Source organism: Budorcas taxicolor, chromosome 16 (genome assembly GCF_023091745.1).
Source record: "Budorcas taxicolor isolate Tak-1 chromosome 16, Takin1.1, whole genome shotgun sequence".
NCBI lineage: Eukaryota > Metazoa > Chordata > Mammalia > Artiodactyla > Bovidae > Budorcas > Budorcas taxicolor.
The window spans coordinates 68,776,869-68,797,961 of NC_068925.1; the positions used below are offsets into that span (position 1 = coordinate 68,776,869).

Here is a 21,093-nt window from a genome sequence, read left to right on the forward strand (position 1 = left end):
TACATTTCAGCCAGCTTTATATGACAGTTCTGATTTCTCCACACCCTTGTCAACACATGTTTTCATATTCAGAATCGGAAAGAAGCCATAAGTTTGAATGAGGACTGTGAGGAAGAAAATAGCAGTTAAGAAGGCTAGAGCTGAGGTGATCTGGACTTAGGTCATTCAGAACTTCCTAGAACATGTCAAGGAGTCTTCTCTTTATTTGAAAAGAAATGTATTACTTTTGGAGAGTTTGCCAGAGTGAGATAATGTGATGAGATTTAGATTTTAATGAGCCCCTACAGATGGCTGGATCAACGGGAAGAGACATCTTACCACTCCCCATCTCCATCTTACCATCTCCCCGCCGATGAGGGGATCAATGGTAAGAAACAGAAACTATATGGAAAACCAGATTAGGCGGCTACTTTGGGAGACCTTGCTTGAGTTACAGGTGGTGACAACGGAAATCAAGAGAGGTGTACATGGATTTAAGGGATATTTTTGAAGTTCTATCAACAGACCTGATGATGGAGGATGAATGGTGACAATTGTCAAGGATGACAATCGAATGCGTATGTCATTCACTGAGAAAGCCATCACTAATCAGGTATGAGACAACAGTTGTGATTTAAAGTGTTGTCACACTGAGTTTGAGGTACCTTTGAGAGATCTAAGAGATGTCAAGTAAAGTAGGATGCAGAGGTCCAACTATGTATCTAAAATTCCAACTTGGAATTTTAGATAGCTTGAAAGGTAACCTGGGGGAAAGAATTTTAGTCTATAAAATCTTCTAAAGAGAAAAAAAAAAACACCCTGCTTATTACAAAGAGTATCTTATAAAAATTAAGTACAAGACTATAGTCATTTACAAAGTTATAACAAGTTTTCTAGGCTTTCATGTGAGGATGTAAGAATAAAAGAAGACTATTACAAATTAATACCTAACTCCTTCAGAGAGCTTGGTCAAACTTTTTGACCAAGTTTGGCTCACTTTCTTTTTTTTTTAACTTTTAAATTTGTTTTGGAGTATAGCTGATTAACTATGTTGTGATAGCTTCAGGTGGGCAACAAAGGGACTCAGCCTCATATATACGTGTATCTATTCTCCCCCAAACTCCCCTCTATCCAGGTTCTGGCTTCATCACTTTAATCACCCCCGTAGACAATTCCTGCAACTTCTCTTCCCAACCTGCTAATCTTTTCCTTGTCTGATGGTCAAGGATTTTTGTGATGCATTCCAGAGCTGTGGGTATTTATGAGTTTGTGCTTGGTCATGTGTGTTTCTGTTTGTGTTTTTCACACTTTTTCCTTCTATTATAAACTGGAGTTTAGAGTAGCAAAAGTTGTTATTTACTAAAGAAATTATGTAATCATAAATAAGCAAAAGACCCCTGAGCAAAAAAATTAGAATTTCTTGAAGTAAAACAGGTAAACAGAAAATCCAACAGGTTGTGTATCTCAAGAATCTTTATAGTCGTATTACTATTGTAGTTAGACTATCTGCTCACCACTGAACTCAGTTAGCTTTCTGGTTTCCAAAACATCAGTAAACGCTTACTTACCTTATTCTTTGTTAGGTTCTAAATTCCTTGGAAGGAACAATCCCTTTCAAAAGATTCCTTATCAGCTCAGAGCCTCTGTGGGAGTTGGAATAGGAAGTCATAACTCATTTTAAATTATGTCATTTGGATTTATGAATGGAACTCTTGACAGGGTTCAAGAATAGGAAATTTCACAGGAAGCCAGCATTTTAATTCAGCCACGAGATGCAAATAGAGTGTTCTGTTAAACTTCAAAATTTGCTAATATTGCTGCACACAATAACTCAATTTCTATACTTTAAAAATAAAACAGCTAAAAGGAAGTTGCTGTGGAAATGAAATAACAAGTAAGTCCATCTGAATCATTCAGATAGGGTGAGAAAATCTAGAACTATATGTCAGATCTTCATTCTTGATCTAAAGCTCTTTCCATAATGCCAGACAGTTTCAATAATTAGTAGGACTGTGGTATAAAGACTAGGGGCTGTGTATAAATGTGTTAGATACATCCCTACACAGTGCATCAGAAGCTACCATTTTGTATTTTCGCCACTGCTTCTACCAGTCCCCAAGCCCTTTCACCCAAACTACGTTTGAAATGTCATTCTATTTCATTTCTTTATACTCAAGTTTGTATTTTTTAAAGGAACCTTCCTACACTGTTGATAAGAATGTCAGCTGACACAGCCACTATGGAGAACAGTGTGGAGGTTCCTTAAAACACTAAAAATCGAACTATGATATGATCATAGCTCACCTGATTCCACTCCTGGGCATATATCCAGAAAATAATTATTATTTAAAAAGATATATGCACCCCAATGTTCACTGCAGCACTATTTACAACAGCCAAGACATGGAAGCAACCTAAATGTCCATCAACAGATGAATGAATAAAAAAAAATATGATATATTTGTATGATGTAGTATTACACAGCCATGAAAAGAATGAAATAATGCAATTTACAACAACATGGATGGATCTAGAGATTATTATACTAAGTGAAGGAAACCAGACAGAGAAAGACAAATACCATACAATGTCACTCCTAGGTGGAATCTTATATATGTGTATATCTGTGTATATACATATATGCACACAAATGAACTTATTTACAAAAGAGAAATAGACCCACAGATGGTTACCAAAAGGAAAAGATAGTGGGGAGGAATAAATTAGGAGGTTAGAAGTGACATATATACAACATTACTATATATAAAATAGATAACCAGCAAGAACTTACTGTATCGCACAGGGAGCTATACTCAGTATTCCGTAATAACCTATAATGGAAAATAATCTGGAAAAAAATGAGCATATATCTATATCTATATCTATCTATCTATTTATCTATCTATATATATTGTGGAGGGGACAGCAATGGGTCTTCGTTTGTGCTCTAATTGGTGTGTATGGGCTTCGTTGCCCTGGTGGATGTGGGATCTTAGTTCCCCAATCAGGGCTCAAACCCACAGTCCCTGCATTGCAAAGCAGATTCTTAACCACTGGTCAACAGGGAAGTCCCCAAAAGTATATATTTCTTGATGCAAATACTTTCAGGAATGGTAATCATGGCTTGGTAGTCAAAAATCCACCTGCAGTGCAGGAGATACAGGAGACACGGGTACAGTCTCTGGGTTGGGAAGTTCCCTGAAGGAGAAAATGGCCTGAAAAATCCCATGGAAAGAGGAGCCTGGCGGCTACAATCCAAAGAGTCTCAAAGAGTCAGACACGACTGAGCGACTGAGCACACGCAATCCTCCAAATACTTTTATGTGACTCTATGCGCGCCGGAGAACTGATGCGTGTGAACTGTGGGGCTGGAGAAGGCTCCTGAGAGTCCCTTGGACTGCAAGGAGATCCAACCAGTCCATTCTGAAGGAGATCAGCCCTGGGATTTCTTTGGAAGGAATGATGCTGAAGCTGAAACTCCAGTACTCTGGCCACCTCATGCGAAGAGTTGACTCGTTGGAAAAGACTCTGATGCTGGGAGGGATTGGGGGCAGGAGGAGAAGGGGACGACAGAAGTTGAGATGGCTGGATGGCATCACTGACTCGATGGACGTGAGTCTGAGTGAACTCCGGGAGTTGGTGATGGACAGGGAGGCCTGGCGTGCTGCGATTCATGAGGTCGCAAAGGGTCGGACACGACTGAGCGACTGAACTGAACCTGAACCTGAATAAATGAGATAATATCCTCATGGAGTTGTTTGGCCACTAGATGGTAAAAGAAAAAAGTGTCTACTGGGGTGGTGAGGAAGCCAGATCAGAGAAAGAGGCACCATGAATGAGGAAAAGTGTAGAGGGGATCAGGTGACTGGAGACAGGCTTCCTAGTAATCTTGCCTGAAACCAAGTCTTTACTTCTCTTATACAGCACATTCCTCACAAATCTTTTAATCTTTTATGGATTTCCATATTCCAGGACCTCCAGTTAAGAGCTGTCTCACAGACAACTCAATTCATAAAAAAAATACAGATAAGCTCTATGCAAATATCCCTCACTATGATCTCATATATCATGTCAGATGAAACATCCTTCCATTTAAGAAATATAGGACATTTTTAGCAGATATTATGAGAGGAAATCACAGAGAACCAGAGGTCTTACCCTTTGTTTCTGTTCCCATAACAGATTTGGTAATGATGGAAATGTCTTTTAAGCAAATGAGATTTTATACATTTAGACTAATTCTCCAAGCCACGCTTCAACAGTACATGAACCATGAACTTCCAGGCATTCAAGCTGGATTTAGAAAAGGCAGAGGAATCAGAGATGAAATTGCCAACATTCGTTGGATCATCGAAAAAACAAGAGAGTTCCGGAAAAACATATACTTCTGCTTTATTGACTATGCCAAAGCCTTTGACCATGTTGACCACAACAAACTATGGAAAATTCTTCAAGAGATGGGAATACCAGACCACCTGACTTGCCTCTTGAGAAATTTGCATGCAGGTCAGGAAGCAACAGTTAGAACTGGACATGGAACAACAAACTGGTTCCAAATTGGGAAAGGAGTACGTCAAGGCTATGTATTGTCACCCTGCTTGTTTAACTTATAGGCAGAGTACATCATGAGAACTGCTGGGCTGGATGAAGCATAAGCTGGAAACAAGATTGCCAGGAGAAATATCAATAACCTCAGATATGCAGATGATACCACTCTTATGGCAGAAAGCAAAGGAGAACTAAAGGGCCTCTTGATGAAAGTGAAAGAGGAGAGTGAAAAAGTTGCCTTAAAACTCAATATTCAGAAAACTAAGATCATGGCATCTGGTCCCATCACTTCATGGGAAATAGACAACAGTGAGAGACTATTTTGGGGGCTCCAAAATCACTACAGATGGTGATTGCAGCCATGAAATTAAAAGACACTTGCTCCTTGGAAGAAAAGTCATGACCAACCTAGACAGCATATTAAAAAGTAGAGACATTACTTTGCCAACAAAGGTCTGTCTAGTCAAAGCTATGGTTTTTCCAGTAGTCACATATGGACGTGAGAGTTGGATTATGAAGAAATCTGGGCACTGAAGAATTGATGCTTTTGAACTGTGGTGTTGGAGAAGACTGTTGAGAGTCCCTTGGACTGCAAGGAGATCCAACCAGTCCATCCTAAAGGAAATCAGTCCTGAATATTCATTGGAAGGACTGATACTAAAGCTGAAACTCCAATACTTTGGCCACCTGATGCGAAGAACAGACTCATTTAAAAAGACCCTGATGCTGGGAAAGATTGAAGGCAAGAGGAGAAGGGGATGACAGAGGATAAGATGGTTACATGACATCACTGACTCAAGGGACATGAGTTTGAGTAAACTTCGGAAGTTGGTGATGGACAGGGAGGCCTGGCATGCTGCCGTCCATAGGGTCAGAAAAAGTCAGACACGACTGAGCAACTGAACTGTGCTGAACTGATCTGATGATTTAACTCTGCATCTCTGACATGTGAAACATGCTCAACTATTAGAAGGATGAAATTAAAGAGAAAACGGAGTAGATAAAAAATATTCATCTCTCTAAAAAGAAATAATACAAATTAACTTACAAAACAGAAACAGACTCACAGACTTAGAGAAGGAACTTATGGCTGCCAAGGGGAAGGATGGAGGGAAGGGATAGTTAGGGAATTTGGGATGGACATGTACACACTGCAATATTTAAAATGGATAACCAACTAGGACCTATGGTATAGCACATGTAATTCTGCTCAGCGTTATGTGGCAGTCTGGATGGGAGGGGAGTTTGGGAGAGAATGGATACATGCATATGTATGGCTGAGTTCCTTTGCTGTTCACCTAGAATTATCACAACATTGTTAATTTGCTATATCTCAACACAAAATAAAAAGAAAAAAATTTATTCATCTGGAGTCACTGATGGCATTATTGTTAAATAATTTTTTATTTGTTTATTTTTAAATTTTTATTGGAGTACAGTTGATTTACAATGTTGTGTTAATTTCATGGTACAGCAAGTGAATCAGTTATACCCATAGCATATCCTCTCTTTTTCAGATTTGTTTCCCATATAGGCCATTACAGAGTACTGAGTAGAGTTCCCTGTGCTAAATGGTAAGTTCTAATTAGTTATCTATTTCATATATAGCAGTGTGTATGTGTCAGTCGCAATCTCCCAATTTATCCCTCTCCTCTTCTCCCCACGTTAACCACAAGTTTACTGTTAAATAACTTTAAAATAATTCCAAATGATCAGTAATTACTGAGCTGGAATATTCAGGAGTTGCCTAGTGTCTTTTCACATCTCAAAGTTGACCATAGCCATTGAGTAAATAATACATTAATAATACATTTTTACTTATTCATAGTATTATAAGGTCAATAATACTATATAGTGTTATGAAGTTTCTGCCTTATTTTTTAAAAAGATTCCTGTTGATTGTCTCTGAATTGTCTTATTGCTCTTTTCCTTACTCCTCTTCCCTTTCTTCTCCTTCCAATTTACTCCCTCTCCATTTCTCCTCCTCTTTTTTCTTGAACTGATATACTCTTGCAATCACACTACGTCAAGTTATTTGTTTATTAATAGATTCTTGTTTATTTTTTCCCCTTCTTGTGTGTAGAAAATATTCTATGTGAAAGATAGTAAAATAAGAAAACATCTTTTATTTTTATTACAGCTTTATAAAAAATCATGAATATTCTTATTTCATGAGTCTTCATGTTACAATGCAAGCAAGGGTGTTATTGTCTAATGAGTTTGTAATACTTTAGCACAATCCATAGATATATATTCTATAAGTAGTACATGATAGATTGACAATTTTAATTGCAATGTTATATAATTATTGCATGATATTCAAAGCATAGAAATGTAGGTCATAATGCTGGACTTTGGTCAAAGTGAAAGTGAAGTCGCTCAGTCGCTCCGTCGTGTCCGACTCTTTGCGACCCGTGGACTGTAGCCCACCAAGCTCCTCCGTCCATGGGATTCTCCAGGCAAGAATACTGGAGTGGGTTGCCATTTCCTTCTCCAGGGGATCTTCCCGACCCAGGGATCGAACCCAGGTCTCCCACATTGCAGGCAGATGCTTTAACCTCTGCACCACCAGGGAAGCCCAACACACCTGCAAATATTGTTGAGTATCAAAGAGTGACAAAGACTAGTTCATTCCAGTCAATTTAACTTGTTACCAGGTTATTGTTTTAAGGACAATTAGACTGAAGGAAATGTGTAGAGATTTATCATGCATATACGATGTTATTGCTCTGTTCACTTTTATTCATGTTCTTCAGCTCTTCTCCACATTATCTTTAGGACTGTAGATATCCATATCTCCAGATTCACACCAAAGACTCCAAGCTGGCCAGTGTAACTAAAGATGCTATCACATTTACTGAGTTCAATTAAAAAATATTTTAAGACAATATCTTTCATGCTGTTTTTGTGCTTGCCAGGTAAGATTTTATCTGCTTGATGACATTCAATTTGTACAATTTGAACTGATTATATTTTTGGGAAATCTCTAGACACAGCTATAATGTGATCAAATTCCAAGAATTCTCAACTTCCTCTGCATTTCAAATCCCTTTTCTCCTTAACCTTGGCTTATAGCAGACACCCGTTCAAGAATATTAGAAACTCTTGAGTCTGTACTCCTAAGAGTCCTATTACGTTGAGTATTATCTTTTAGAGGCTTAGAAGGATATTTGATTCTTGAATAGTTACCTAATACTCCAGGCCTTGAAGATTATCGACTCAATGTTATTTAATTAGTCTTTTCAAGTATATCAGTTTTGTAAAATGTAGGCGATTTCACTAAACTATACAAAATTACAAATATTTAAATATTACAGTGTATAACAGCCTTTCAGCCTCCTCTGCCCATGGAATTCTCCAGGTAAGAATACTGGAGTGGGTGGCTACTCCATTCTCCAGGGAATCTTCCTGACTCAGGGATTGAACCCTGGTCTCCTGCATTGCAGGTAAATTTTTTACTGTCTGAGCCACCAGGGAAGGCCACATAAATATAAGCATATATATTATGTATGTATTTTACATATGTATATAATAAATATATACATAATAAATGTATACATATTTCCAGTTTTATTGAGATATCCTCAAAGATGATGCTGTTAAAGTGCTGAACTCAATATGGCAGCAAATTTGGAAAACGCAGCAGTGGCCACAGGACTAGAAAAGGTCAGTTTTCATTCCAATCCCAAAGAAAGGCAATGCCAAAGAAAGTTCAAAGTACTGCACAATGGCACTTTTCTCACATGCTAGCAAAGTAATGCTCAAAATTCTCCCAAGCTAGGTTTCAATTCCTGTGTAAATCGAGAACTTCCAGATGTTCAAGCTGGATTTAGAAAAGGCAGAGGAGCCAGAGATCAAATTGTCAATATTCGTTGGATCATAGAAAAAGCAAGAGAATTCCAGAAAAACATCTATTTCTGCTTCATTGACTACACTAAAGCCTTTGACTGTGTGGATCACAACAAACTGTGGAAAATTGTTCAAGAGAGAGAATACCAGACCACCTGACCCACCTCCTGAGAAATCTGTATGCAGGTCAAGAAACAAGAGTGAGAACTCTACATGGCACAACAGTCTGATTCCAAGTAGTGAAAGGAGTACGTCAAGACTATATATTGTCATCCTACTTATTTAACTTATATGCAGAGTACTTCATGCAAAATGCCAGGCTGGATGAAGCACAAGCTGGAATCAGGAATGCAGGGAGAAATATCAATAACCTCAGATATGCAGATGACACCATCTTTATGGCAGAAAGCAAACAAGAAACTAAAGAACCTCTTGATGAAAGTGAAAGAGAAGAGTGAAAAAGTTGGCTTAAAACTCAGCATTTCGAAAACTAAGATCATGGCATCTGGTCCCATCACTTCATGCCAAATAGATGGGGAAACAATGGAAACACTGAGAGACTTTATTTTTGGGGGCTTCAAAATCACTACAGATGCTGACTGCAGCCATGAAATTAAAAGATGCTTGCTCCTTGGAAAAAAATCTATGACCAACCTAGAGAGCATATTAAAAAGCTGAGACATTACTTTGCCAACAAAGGTACGTCTAGTCAAAGCTATGGTTTTTCCAGTAGTCCTGTACAGATGTGAGAGTTGGACTATAAAGAATGCTGAGTGACAAAGAATTGATGCTTTTGAACTGTGGTGTTGAAGACTCTTGAGAGTCCCTTGGACTGCAAGGAGATCCAACCAGTCCATCCTAAAGGAAACCAGTCCTGAATATTCATTGGAAGGACTGATGCTGAAACTGAAACTCCAATGTTTTGGCCACTTGATGCGCAGCACTGACTCATTTGAAAAGACCCCGATGCTGGGAAAGATTGAAGGCAGGAGGAGAAGGGGACGACAGAGGATGAGATGGTTGGATGGCATCACCGACTCGATGGATGTGAGTGTGACTGGGATCCGGGAGTTGATCGTGGACAGGGAAGCCTGGCGTGATGCAGTCTATGGGGTCACAAAGATTAAGACACGACTGAGCCACTGAAGTGAACTGCACTGAACTGAAATCACTGCAGGTGGTGACTGCAGCCATGAAATTAAAAGATGCTTGCTTCTTGGAAGACAAGCAATGACAAACTTAGACAGCATATTAAAAAGCAGAGACATTACTTTGCTAATAAAGATCCAGATAGTTAAAGCTGTGTTTTTTCCCAGTACTTCTGTATGGATGTGAGAGTTGGACCATAAAGAAAGCTGAGTGTTGAAGAATTGCTGCTTTTGAACTGTGTTGTTGGAGAAGATTCCTGGGAATCCCTTGGATTGCAAGGAGATCAAACCAGTCAATCCTAAAGGAAATCACTTCTGAATAGTTATTAGAAGGACTGATTCTGGAGCTAAATCTCCAATACTTTGGTGACCTGATGTGAAGAACTGACTCACTTGAAAAGACCCTGATGCTGGGTAAGATTGAAGGCAGGAGGAGAAGGGGATGGCAAAGGATGAAATGGTTGGATGGCATCACCCACTTGATGGACATGAGTTTGAGTAAGCTCTGGGAGTTGGTGATGGACAGGGAAACCTGGCGTACTGCAGTCCCTGGGGTCACAAAGAGTCAAACACGACTGAACGACTGAACTGAACTAATAGCTTTAAGCTGTACAACATGGTAATTTGGCTACATACGTCATGAAATGATTACCACAGTAGGTTTAGTGAGTACTCATCATCTCACATAGAAACAACATCAAAGAAATAAGAAAAAAATTTTCCCTATGATGAAAATTTTTAGGATTTATTATGTTTTAATATAAAATAAATGTACCATGCAACATTAAAATTATTCATTAAAAATTGTTCTTTGATTGCCTTCTGGAGTCTAAACAAGCCCACACAGTTGAACAGTGGAATAAAATAAAAAGGAATATAAATAAATGAGAAGAAATTATGAAACATGGCTGGTACATCAAAAGAAGAAGAATTAAATTTAGTTAGTTAAAAACATATTGGAACTTCCCTGATGGTCTAGTGGTTCAGTTCAGTTCAGTTCAGTCACTCAGTCGTGTCCAACTCTTTGCGACCCCATGAATCACAGCACGCCAGGCCTCCCTGTCCATCACCAACTCCCGGAGTTCACTCAAACTCATGTCCATCGAGTTGGTGATGCCATCCAGCCATCTAATCCTCTGTCATCCCCTTTTCCTCCTGCTCCCAATCCCTCCCAGCATCAGAGTCTTTTCCAATGAGTCAACTCTTCACATCAGGTGGCCAAAGTACTGGAGTTTTAGCTTTAGCATCATTCCTTCTAATGAACACCCAGGGCTGATCTCCTTTAGGATGGACTGGTTGGATCTCCTTGCAGACCAAGGGACTCTCAAGAGTCTTCTCCAACACCACAGCTCAACAGAATCAATTCTTTGGCTCTCAGCTTTCTTCACAGTCCAACTCTCACATCCATACATGACCACAGGAAAAACCATAGCTTTGACTAGACGGACCTTTGTTGGCAAAGTAATGTCTCTGCTTTTGATTATGCTATCTAGGTTGGTCATAACTTTTCTTTCAAGGAGTAAGCATCTTTTAATTTCATGGCTGCAATCACCATCTGCAGTGATTTTGAGTCTAGTGGTTAAGATTCCAAATTTCCTCTGTACCTGGCATGGTTTTGATCCCTGGTCAGAGAACTGAGTTATCCCTCATGCCTCATGGCATGGCTTTAAAAAAAAAAAAGAAAGAAAGAACAAAAATCAGTGATCACTGACTAATTAGGTTGGAGTCACCACATAGTCCATCAATTTGTTTTCTTCACTTTATTATACTATTAATATAACAACAAAACTTGAATGGAGAGGAAGTTATTACGGGCAAAACATAGAAACACATACACAAGAAAGAAATGCCCCAATAAAGTGCCTACCTGACCTAGATTGAAAAATGCTGGAAGATACTGATGATGTAGTCTCTTTATATTCCTCACTTGCCCTGCAGACCAAAAGAATACTTCACCTGGGATATATCCTAAATCTCCTTTTTGATGGCATATTTGAGGAATGTCAGGAGAGACTCTCTTATCTTTATCGAACTCAAAGGGAATACATTTTGTGTTTTTTTTAAGATATCAAAATATTAAGAACTCTAAGAAAAAGGTATCAGGCAAAAATAGTTTTTACCATTGTTTCTGGTCTATTTTATTCAAGATAAAATTAAGAACAATTGTCAAACATCACTCCTACTTCTTCCTTAGCTCTCTGACTATGAGGTTGCTTTCCTTATTGGAAAGATTTTTTTTGTTTTTTTTTCCAACCAGTTATAACTTTTCTTTCTCATTTGGGATTCTGAGAGGCAGGCCTCTTCTTTTCTCTAGAAATATTAGATCAACCAGTGACATCTTGCTGCTCTCCTCTTCTTCCATGTGAAAGAAGAAACTTGTATAGAAAATGGCCAAGACCATTGCTATAGATGCACGCGATGGAATTTTCTAAGGGTCTTCTGGAGTATCTCCCAATGCAGAGATGTGGAGAGCAGACATTCCTGAGTAGCAATGTTGTGAAATAACTTGTTCACTTCCAGCCACTGCTCACATTGCCTTGATCTGTCCTCCATGAGGGAAGTTTTATTCATCCATCCACTCATTCATTTATTTATCTTTAATTTTCACTGAAGCATAGTTGATTCACAACGGTGGGTTAGTTTCTGCTGCATAGCACAGTGAATTTGTTGTGTGTATGCACATGTCTACTCTTTTCAATTTTTTATCTTTTTATTTTTATTCTTTTTCAAATTGTTTTTCCCATTTGGGTTGTTACACAATATTGAGCAGAGTTCCTTATGTTCTACAGTAGATCCTTGTGGGTTATCCATTTTAAATATAGCAGTATGTATGTGACAATCCCAAACTTCCTTCCCCCATCCCTTCCCCCAACAACCATAAGTTCTCTAAATCTGTGTATCCACTCTTTTTTATTTTTCTCCCATGTAGATCGTTACAGAGTATTGAGGAGAGTTCCCTGTGCTATACAGTAGATATTATTCAGTGTCTGTTTTATGTATTATTATAGTGTGAATATGTAAATCTTAATTGAAGTTCTGAAAGTAACATTTCTGTCCCTTTGTACTAACCCTTTGGGACGAGATGCTCTTCTGAGTGTCTGACATACACCAGTTGGGCACCTGCAACATTTTCTCCGTCTTGGGATCATACTGTTAAAGGCAGGTATCTAGTGTGGCTATGTCTTTATTCCTACTGTTACTACCTGGTCCAGCCCCTTATTTCTCAGATGGAATACTTTAACATGCTATAAATGAAAAAGTATGAGTATTCAAGGACATATAGATCAGGGAGTGCTTTGAAATGAGAGCAGATTTTGGATTCCTTCAGCCTAAAGTCCTTCGGGCAGAAGAAATAGCGGGGTTGAATGGAGAAGAGGGAGGCACTGGCATAGATGAAACTTAAAAAATAAAACTATCTATTTGGCTGCGCCAGCTCAAAATCTTTAGTCGTGGCATTGGAACTCGTAGTTGCAGCATGTGGGATCTAGTCCTCTGACCAGGGATCAAATCTTGGCCCCTTGCAGTGGGAGCTCAGAGTCTTAGCTACTGGAAAACTAGGGAAGTCTCAGCCCAGGTGAAACTTGTGTGTAGTCATTAACATCTTTCATTCTAATTCCTTTGCATTCTACTTTTTATTGCCTACAATGACTTTTCAAAGAAGGGGCCATCTGTGGATTACATTGGTTACTCGTAAAAGTGAAGAGATTGATGAGAATGAATGCATGTTCTTCTTTACTTATCGTCAGGTTTACTCCTCTTTCCTTAATGAGAGATGAGATTAAACTGTGTGGTCCTAGTGGGTATCTGAAAGAATAAATACTGCTTAAGTTGAAGGGGATAATAATGAATAGGAGTTTGGAGAGCCTTGAAAACAAACATCTAAGCTTCTCATTTGAAAATTTTGCTCATTGCTGTTTGTTGTTAACTTTTGGAGGTAAAAATAATTTTGTCTGGCTCTTCTGAGACAATATTGTTGAAACCATGGTGTGAACTACGAGTATCCGAACTCACTGATGTGAGTATCATAAAATGTGCTGGAAATGAATAAGCCACATTTTTTCCAAAATAGTCTATAAATTAAAGTATTTACGAAAGCGCTCTAGAGACCCCATTCAGAACAAGGGAGCCGCCTGCACAATTATTCTGAGTGAGGTTTTCCTACTCAGTATGTTGTCAGAGGCCTGGGTCCTCATAACAGGATTTTGCAATTTGGTAATTCCCTTGGGAAAAAGGAAATAATAATGTTGTTACTCTTTAACCATGGACAAGTTTTGAAATGATTGAATAGAGCATTCAGAAACATAATCAACTATGCTGTTTCAAGGCTGGACACGGTTATTACGCAGTATTTTTCTGAAGGGCATACAAGGTTATTCACACCATTGCCTCTTGATTACCTACTCTCCCTAGCCCCTGGTTGTTGTATTTTAACCAATATCCACATTGGACACAAGTAAGAGTGGAAATTTTTAGTGCGATATCAGTGCTTTGAAATAACTAGTTTCCAGCAACGTGAACATAAATCAGCCAGGATGTGAACTTTCTTTCAAACATATAATGAATCAATTTGTCATTATAATATCACCAGGCTTAAAACAATTGTGTGCCATACTTATAGATTTCTTTTCTTTGGAAATATTCACCTTTGTTCTGTAGAGAAGCAAATTTGCCACCCCAAAATATCTTTTCAGTATGGATAACTTTTGACCTGAAAATAATCAAGGCCAAAAAACAGAAAGAAACTTTGATCTCCCCCCTAACTGCTTAGAAGAATTTAGAAAGAAGGCCTATGCCTCAAATAGAGCTACCACCAGATATATTTGCAAAGAGTTGGGTTAAATGGGTTTCCCTGGGGGCTCAGTGGTAAAGCATCTGTCTGCCAATGCAGGAGATGCAGGTTCCATCCCTGGGTCGGGAAGATCTCCTGCAGAAAGAAATAGCAACTCACTCCAGTATTCTTGCCAGGGAAATCCCATGGACAGAGGAGCATGGTGGGCTAGAGTCTATGGGGTTGTGAAAGAGTTGATGTGACTTAGTGAACAAGCACCACCACCACCCACACAGACTAAACATGGTGGGGGGAACTTTAGGCAGGGCCTGGAGATCAGAGGCCACTCTGTGTCTCATTGTCTCCCATGGCTCAGCAAGCATTTGTTTACCAAACGTTTGTTTGTCCACCTCCATGTAAATTACCTTCCTCCTACTTGAGGTTCCAAACCACTACTCTCAACCTCCTCTTTTGTATTTAGCTGAAGGTAGTATTTAAGTGACTTGCTTAGCCATTTTAGTAACTTGCTCAGTCTTGGGGTATCTTTCCCATAAATACATCTTATTAAACTTCTGTTAGTTAATCTGTCTCATGTCTTTAAAAAAATAATTTTATAGATTGATTGATTTTATTTTTGGCTGTGCTGGGTCTTCATTGCTTTGTGCAGGCTTTTTCTGGTTGTGGTGTGAGGGTTTCTCATTGTGGTGACTTCTCTTGTTGCAGAGCACGGGCCAAGTTGCTCCAAGGCATGTGGGATATGTCTTAGACCAGGGATCAAACCCATGTTCCCTGCATTGGTAGGCAGATTCTTACCCACTGTACCACCAGGGAAGTCCCTATTTCATGTCATTTTAATTTTTAGACCTGTCAAAAGAACCTAGAAAGAGAAGAATTTCTCCCTTCCTGATTATTTAAAAGTTCATGAATTATACCAATCCACCCCTGGATCCAGATTGCCTGGCCCACTTGAGGAAGAAAATAACCAAGCTGACGAAAACTGCTTCCATAAAGTACATCATGAGATGGTCAGAGCTGTGTTTATCTATTAACACAAAAGACATTAAGTAATTAACTTACTTTCTACATTCTCTTAAACACATGAGTTGCTAAAGTTGATTGAGTTGCAGTCATCTGGGGGAATCAGTAGTTAGTGAGGACAATTGTCCAGATCCTAGCTGTGACAACAGAGAAAGCACAGCCCAATGTCCTGGTTTCCATTGATGCACAAAGTGAATAGGAAGCTGCTGCTGGTGCTGCTAAGTCGCTTCAGTCATGTCCGACTCTGTGCGACCCCATAGATGGCAGCCCACCAGGCTCCCCCGTCCCTGAGATTCTCCAGGCAAGAACGCTGGAGTGGGTCGCCATTTCCTTCTCCAATGCGTGAAAGTGAAAAGTGAAAGTGAAGTCGCTCAGTCATGTCCGACTCTTAGGACCCCATGGACTGCAGCCTACCAGGCTCCTCTGTCCATGGGATTTTCCAGGCAAGAGTACCGGAGTGGGGTGCCATTGCCTTCTCCCGTGAATAGGAAGAGAGCAGGCTTTTCCCTTACTAGCTCCTTCAAATAGCTTTTCCCCCCATGAATTTTTTCAAGACTTAAAAAAATTGCAGGGTTGGGAAGAAAGCTGAGTGCTGAAGAATTGATGCTTTTGAACTGTGATGTTGGAAAAGACTCGAGAGTCCCTTGGACTACAAGGAGATCCAACCAGTCCATTCTAAAGGAGATTGGTCCTGGGTGTTTCTTTGGAAGGAATGATGCTGAAGCTGAAACTCCAGTACTTTGGCCACCTCATGCGAAGAGTTGACTCATTGGAAAAGACTCTGATGCTGGGAGGGATTGAGGGCAGGAGGAAAAGGGGAGGACAGAGGACGAGATGGCTGGATAGCATCACCGTCTCGATGGACGTGAGTATGAGTGAACTCCAGGAGTTGGTGATGGACAGGGAGGCCCGGAGTGTTGCAATGTGGATAACTGAATCACTTTGCTGTACAGCAGAAATGAATACCACACTATACATCAACTACACTTTAATAATATTTTAAAAATAAATTTTAAAATAAAGTTAAAAAGAAAAAAATTGTAAGCTGTTTTATATTTGCCTCTAAATAAGCATTTAAAATTTCTTCTTTTTATTTTAAACAATTAAAGATGGCAAAATCTCCTAAATCCATCTGTTCCTCACTCACTCCTTACCAGACATGATACCCTTGCCCTGACTGTGAATCTTTACCAGCTTCCCATATGATATGTTGTGCCAAGATGCAACTCTATAGCATGAATTGTGTCTCTTAATACTTGACTTAAATTTTATTGAGGAAAACTTTGCTTATTTGTCCAACAACCACTATTCTAAAGTTCTTCTATAGTTACAGTCTGTAATGCTCCATATCACTTGAGGAATTCTATAGTTTTTCCTGGGCTGACTCTGATTTTTTTCTGCTTTTCAAAAAATTTATTTTAAAGAATGAGAAATTTGCTTTAATTCTGTTTTAAAATGAGTTGATTTTTGTGACAGTGATTAAAAAATAAGGACATGTTTGTAAAATATAAGCTGAGAATTTTAAATAATTTTGTTGCAATATTATGATTTATAAGAAATATTTATATTTGGTTATATATGTGTGTGAGTGCTGTGTACTCAGTCACTTCAGTCATGTCTGACTCTGTGATCCCATGGACTGTAGCTTGCCAGGGTCCTCTGTCCATGGGATTCTCCAGGCAAGAATATTGGAATAGATTGCCATTTCCTTCTCCAGGGGCTCTTCCTGACACAGGGATCGAACTCCGGTCATATATATATATATATATATATATATATATATATATATATATATATTTGGTTAAATATATTTCTCATATATATTTTGTTTTCATCTATAGTTTCTGACTCATAGTTCTCAAAACCTTTGAAATTTCCTGAAAAATAAGAGTATCTTTGTTATAATAATTGCTGTCTTATGCTCAGTTTCTGAAAATGCTTCTTTGATGCAAAGGTGAAATGGGTAAAATGGGTGTCTTGCTATTCGCAACAGGCTCTAAAGAAGCATTTTAAATTTGTGGGGTTTTTTAACAATTAAAATTAAAAAATCTCTGAAAGCCATCTCTTCCTCACTCATTCCTTATCCAGTCATAACAAGTTCTTATAAGAACACTTCCATGTACCACTGTGTCAGGCCCCATGCTCCGCAAGGACAATGCCTCCTTGTAAGGGACCCCCTCCCCACCTCCTTACCACTCTATGTTTCCCTTTGTCTGGCTAGCTCATATCCTTTGTAATAAATCAGTGATTGAGTGAGTGAATGGACTTTCTTGAATCCTGTGAGCCATTCTAACAAGCTAATGAAACCCAAGGATGGGGTCATAGGAACCTTTGATTATTACCAAGTGGTCAGAAGCGCAGGTAACCAGTTGGACCTGAGACTGACATCTGAAGTGGAGTGGGGTACGGTGGAACTGAGCTCTTTTCCAGTGGAATCTGACTTAATCTCCAATTAGATAGGGCCAGAAATGAATTGAGTTCTTGGACACCTTGCTGGCATCTGAGAATTGCTCATTAGTTTGGGAGAGCCCCCCACACCGCACCCTGCCCACACACAGGAACTGAGTCCAGGAACAAAATTTATTTATGCAGCAATATAATTTTTGATTTATTTTATTTTAAATTTATTTATGCTGCAATATAATTTTTAATGCAGCAATATAATATATTAATTTTCTACAGAAGTCTAGACAGATAGTTCTGAAAACCATAAGGAAACAAGAGATCAATGCTGCTGCTTGCTGCTGCTGCTAAGTCGCTTCAGTCGTGTCCGACTCTGTGCAACCCCATAGATGGCAGCCCACCAGGCTTCTCTGTCCCTGAGATTCTCCAGGCAAGAACACTGGAGTGGGTTGCCATGTCCTTCTCCTATGTATGCACGCATGCTAAGTCGCTTCAGTCGTGTTCGACTATGTGCGACCCTATGGACCACAAAGCTTTCCAATGAAATTCATCCAGGACAGCTGTGACTCTTCTCATTTTATTCCCTTCTAAAATGACAACCCACTCCAGTATTCTTGCCTAGAGAACCCCGTGGACAGAGGCAAGAATCCCGTGGCAAGAATACTGGAGTGGGTTGTCATTTTAGAAGGGAATAAAATGAGAAGAGTCACAGCTGTCTTGGATGGATTTCGTTGAACGCTTTGTTCATTCAAAGATCTCTTCTCCAACTGCAGGAGCTTACAGGACGACAAGAAGGCTGGTGAAGTGACACCCCCTGCTGACCTGTGAGAGAATGCTATGTCATTTCCCTGCGTTTCGTCTGACAGGCCTTTTTCCTGAATATGATGATGATGGAGGACACATTATGTTCCATCCTCCCAGGTTAGAATGAAACTCAGTAATTGCAGGAAAGTTTAGAGGTTGATTTGGGACTTTTGATCCTTTATTCTGATATTTAGAGTCTATGACACCAAAACTGTCCTATAATTTGACTCGTTATAGCCAGGAATGTGCTGTCTTGGAATTCTACTATACTGACAGCTCTCAGTTCAGTTCAGTTCAGTTGAGTTGCTCAGTCGTGTCTGACTCTTTGCGACCCCATGAATCGCAGCACGCCAGGCCTCCCTGTCCATCACCAACTCCCGGAGTTCACTCAAACTCACGTCCATTGACAGTGATGCCATTCAGCCATCTCATCGTGTGTCGTCCCCTTCACCTCCTGCCCCTAATCCCTCCCAGCATCAGAATCCTTTCCAATGAGTCAACTCTTCGCATGAGGTGGCCAAAGTACTAGAGTTTCAGCTTTAGCATCATTCTTTCCAAAGAATATCCAGGGCTGATCTCCTTTAGGATGGACTGGTTGGATCTCCTTGCAGTCCAAGGGACTCTCAACAGTCTTCTCCAACACCACAGTTCAAAAGCATCAATTCTTCGGCGCTCAGCTTTCTTCACAGTCCAACTCTCACATCCATACATGACCACTGGAAAAACCATAGCCTTGACTAGATGGACCTTTGTTGGCAAAGTAATGTCTCTGCTTTTCAATATGCTGTCTAGGTTGGTCATCACTTTTCTTCCAAGGAGTAGGCATCTTTTAATTTCATGGCTGCAATCACCATCTGCAGTGATTCTGAAGCCCAAAAAATAAAGGCAGCCACTGTTTCCACTGTTTCCCCATCTATTTCCCATGAAGTGATGGGACCAGATGCCATGATCTTCGTTTTCTGAATGTTGAGCTTTAAGCCAAAGTTTTCACTCTCCTCTTTCACTTTCATCAAGAGGCTTTTTAGCTCCTCTTCACTTTCTGCCATAAGGGTGGTATCATCTGCATATCTGAGGTTATTGAGATTTCTCCCGGCAATCTTGATTCCAGTTTGTGTTTCTTCCAGGCCAGCGTTTCTCATCATGTACTCTGCAAATAAGTTAAATAAGCAGGGTGACAATATATAGCCTTGACATTCTCCTTTTCCTATTTGGAACCAGTCTGTTGGTCCATGTCCAGTTCTAACTGTTGCTTCCTGACCGGCATATAGATTTCTCAAGAGGCAGGTCAGGTGCTCTGGTATTCCCATCTCTTTCAGAATTTTCCACAGTTTCTTGTGATCCACACAGTCAAAGGCTTTGGCATAGTCAATAAAGCAGAAATAGATGTTTTTCTGGAACTCTCTTGCTTTTTCCATGATCCAGTGGATATTGGCAATTTGACCTCTGGCTCCTCTGCCTTTGCTAAAACCAGCTTGAACATTAGGAGGTTCACGGTTCATGTATTGCTGAAGCCTGGCTTGGAGAATTTTGAGCATGACTTTACTAGCATGTGAGATGAGTGCAATTGTGTGGTAGTTTGAGCATTCTTCGGCATTGCCTTTCTTTGGAATTGGAATGAAAAGTGACCTTTTCCAGCACTGCTGAGTTTTCCAAATTTGCTGGCATATTGAATGCAGCACTTTCACAGTATCATCTTTCAGGATTTGAAATAGCTCAACTGGAATTCCATCACCTCCACTAGCTTTGTTCATCATGATGCTTTCTAAGGCCCACTTGACTTCACATTACAGGATGTCTGGCTCTAGGTGAGTGATCATACCATCGTGATTATCTTGGTCACGAAGATCTTTTTTAAACAGTTCTTCTGTGTATTCTTGCCACTTCTTCTTAATATCTTCTGTTTCTGTTAGGTCCAGACCATTTCTGTCCTTTATCGAGCCCTCTTTGCATGAAATGTTCCCTTGGTATCTCTAATTTTCCTAAAGAGATCTCTAGTCTTTCCCATTCTGTTATTTTCCTCTATTTCTTTGCATTGATCGCTGAGGACGGCTTTCTTATCTCTCCTTGCTATTTTTTGGAACTCTGCATTCAGGTGCTTATATCTTTCCTTTCCTCCTTTGCTTTTTGCTTCTCTTTTTTTTCACAGCTATTTGTAAGGCCTCCCCAGACAGCCATTTTGCTTTTTTACATTTATTTTCCGTGGGGATGGTCTTGATCCCTGTCTCCTGTACAATGTCACGAACCTCATTCCATAGTTCATCAGGCATTCTGTCTATCAGATCTAGGCCCTTAAATCTATTTCTCACTTCCACTGTATAATCATAAGGGATTTGATTTAGGTCATACCTGAATGGTCTAGTGGTTTTCCCTACTTTCTTCAACTTCAGTATGGATTTGGCAATATGGAGCTCATGATCTGAGCCACAGTCAGCTCCTGGTCTTGTTTTTGTTGACTGTATAGAGTTTCCCCATCTTTGGCTGCAAAGAATATAATCAATCTGATTTCGGTGTTGACCATCTGGTGATATCCATGTGTAGAGTCTTCTCTTGTGTTGT

General features: G+C 39.6%; 1 protein-coding gene across 1 annotated transcript in view; it reads left to right on the top strand.

Moving 5' to 3' along the window:
• The first annotated feature begins 523 nt into the window (after window positions 1-523).
• The window catches only part of PLA2G4A (phospholipase A2 group IVA), a 217,736-nt gene continuing 197,166 nt past the window's right edge, over window positions 524-21,093 (top strand). Inside the window, exon 1 of the mRNA XM_052653583.1 lies at window positions 524-592. Coding sequence (XP_052509543.1) covers window positions 524-592 — 69 coding nt within the window. The remainder of the gene's footprint in view (window positions 593-21,093) is intronic.